A 2,111-nucleotide genomic window follows, 5' to 3' on the forward strand; every position below is an offset into this window, starting at 1 on the left:
AGAAAGAAAGTCTCAGGATGGGTGAACCTGTATTTCTGGATTCAAATAAATGAAATGACAGTTTCTGTCCCACAAGGTTCTTAAGGTCAAGGGTTTTGACCTTAGGTTAGTTTTGACATCAGGTTAGGTTCACTACACTAGCCTTTTCCTGCTTTTGGTTAGCATTTCCACAAATCATTCAGCTAGTTCTGGCTACATTTTCAACTAGTCATATTAAACAAGTAGTGACAGCTCAGCAATTTAAGATTCACAGCTTGGTTTTAGCTTCTTCAGCAGCCTTCAGCAATACCATGCAGCGATAAACGTTCACAAAGCATTTTCACAGGGCATGACTTTTTTCTTGTTTAAGTTCACTTACTTTCAGTTTAATTCGATTATTTGGTTTAATTAGTTCAAATCAACTCTTTCATTGAATTTTTAAAGTTATTTTAATCATCCTTGCTTCTTAGAGGCAGGAACAGAGACAGACTTTAAAACAACAGACAGATATGTTTTACCTGGGTAATCCACCTAAGTCCCATTCAGCACAAATGTAGGGTCCAGGTCTCAGGATCACCCAGAGACCTACCTCTGCTGCCAAACTGATGTAGGCCCTGAAGCCAGTACAGACACAATAAAACATTTAGTTGACTTTAAATATATATATAAAGTGATAAAACTGTAGGAAACTTACTTGAGGTCCAGCTGATCCTGGAAGTTGAAGGCTCCTCTCTCAGGCTCATGCAGGTTCCAGGGCACATAGCTGCAACCCAAGGACTTTAACACAACATTCACAGGTAGCTCCTAAAATTGTTGGTTTTCATTTTAATGTTAGTATTATCTCATTCTAAACTATAAGACTCTAAGGATTTATTTACGCCCAGAGCTTACGTTGTGAGAGTGTTCAGACCACAGGCCTTCATCTTCAGCAGCCGGTCCTGCCAGTAGGCTCTGGGGACTCTGAAGTAATGCACCGAGCCTCCCAGGATCTGGAAGCGTTCTCCTTGCAGAGTGAAGTGAGATGAGTCGGCCCTCAGACCGTTCAGAACGCTCATGGTCACCTCCAAACAAAATCTGGTGGAGCAGAACCAGCTCTCTGACCCAACCGAGTGTCAGAAAGAGGTTATTAAAATACTGTGAAAGAGTCTGAATTATGTTAGCATCCATTAACAGTACAATATGCATTTGAGATTTAATACAAAGATACAGATCAAACATGTTTTAAACAATGCAAATGAAACAAAAAAAAGCCTTACTGAGTGTTATTAGGGGTGTCCAAAAAGTTTGAACCAAAACCGTGACAGAGCTGTGTATGGAGTGTGAGCTCAGCGGAGTCAGGTGGTGCTGGGAGGCCTCAAACACAGAGAACAGAGAAACTGTTGTTATTTGACAACAACAATGTAATAATACCACTTCTCTGTCTTTTTGTCCCCTGTCGCAGAGCGAAGAGGGGGAGATGAAAATACCATCCCTCCTGCAGTTCATGTTGTAAGGACAATAATATATTTAAAAAAAGAGTTACCAACTTGTTTTGGCATGAGGCTTCATCTGGTGTAAGAAAGGTCCCAATAAAAATTGGGTTGTCGCGTCAAAATCCAAGATGGCCACCACCATATATATTTATGTAAAAGTTTAATCTTAAAAGTTTTACATAAATATATATGGTGGTGGCCATCTTGGATTTTAGATCTTGGATTTTCATCTTGGATTGGACATCTTGGATTTTGTAGAAAAAAAATGGACAAATCTGTGCTGCTCTCTACAGATTCATCCTCTTCATCCTCCTCTCTTGGTCGCTTTTGTGATCCTTCAACTTTAAAAGCGTCACTAACTCCAGCTTCATTGACACTGTCATTGTTTACATCAACATCCACATCATCATCATAAAATCCCTGGATGTTAGGATTGTCTGGTGGTTCGGTGCAGTGAGCTCGGGTCTGTAGACAGGGCAGTGTGTCCTGCTTGTATAATGGAAGGGGAAACACTGGCATATCTCCTGAGGCATGCTCAATAATCCAGGTAGAAAAATCTAACAAAGTTAAGTCAGGTCCAGACAGATGCAAAAAGTAAAAAAAATAAATAAATAAATAAAATTGTTGAAATGTTTCATCTTTTACTCCCCCCCCCCCCCC

The 2,111-nt window shown here is 40.1% G+C and overlaps 1 protein-coding gene across 1 annotated transcript in view; it reads right to left on the minus strand.

Annotated features, from left to right (window-relative positions):
- LOC119410856 (beta-galactosidase-1-like protein 2) overlaps positions 1-1,034 on the minus strand; it is a gene marked incomplete at its 3' end in the record, with an annotated part of 3,734 nt that extends 2,700 nt beyond the window's left edge. The window contains exons 1-3 of the mRNA XM_037677777.1: positions 871-1,034; positions 674-742; positions 498-593 (exon numbers count right to left, since the gene is read on the minus strand). Coding sequence (XP_037533705.1) covers positions 498-593; positions 674-742; positions 871-1,034 — 329 coding nt within the window. The remainder of the gene's footprint in view (positions 1-497; positions 594-673; positions 743-870) is intronic.
- Positions 1,035-2,111: the final 1,077 nt, after the last annotated feature.

Source organism: Nematolebias whitei, chromosome 6 (genome assembly GCF_014905685.2).
Source record: "Nematolebias whitei isolate Nwh7 chromosome 6, NemWhi1, whole genome shotgun sequence".
In the NCBI taxonomy this organism is placed as follows: Eukaryota; Metazoa; Chordata; class Actinopteri; order Cyprinodontiformes; family Rivulidae; genus Nematolebias; species Nematolebias whitei.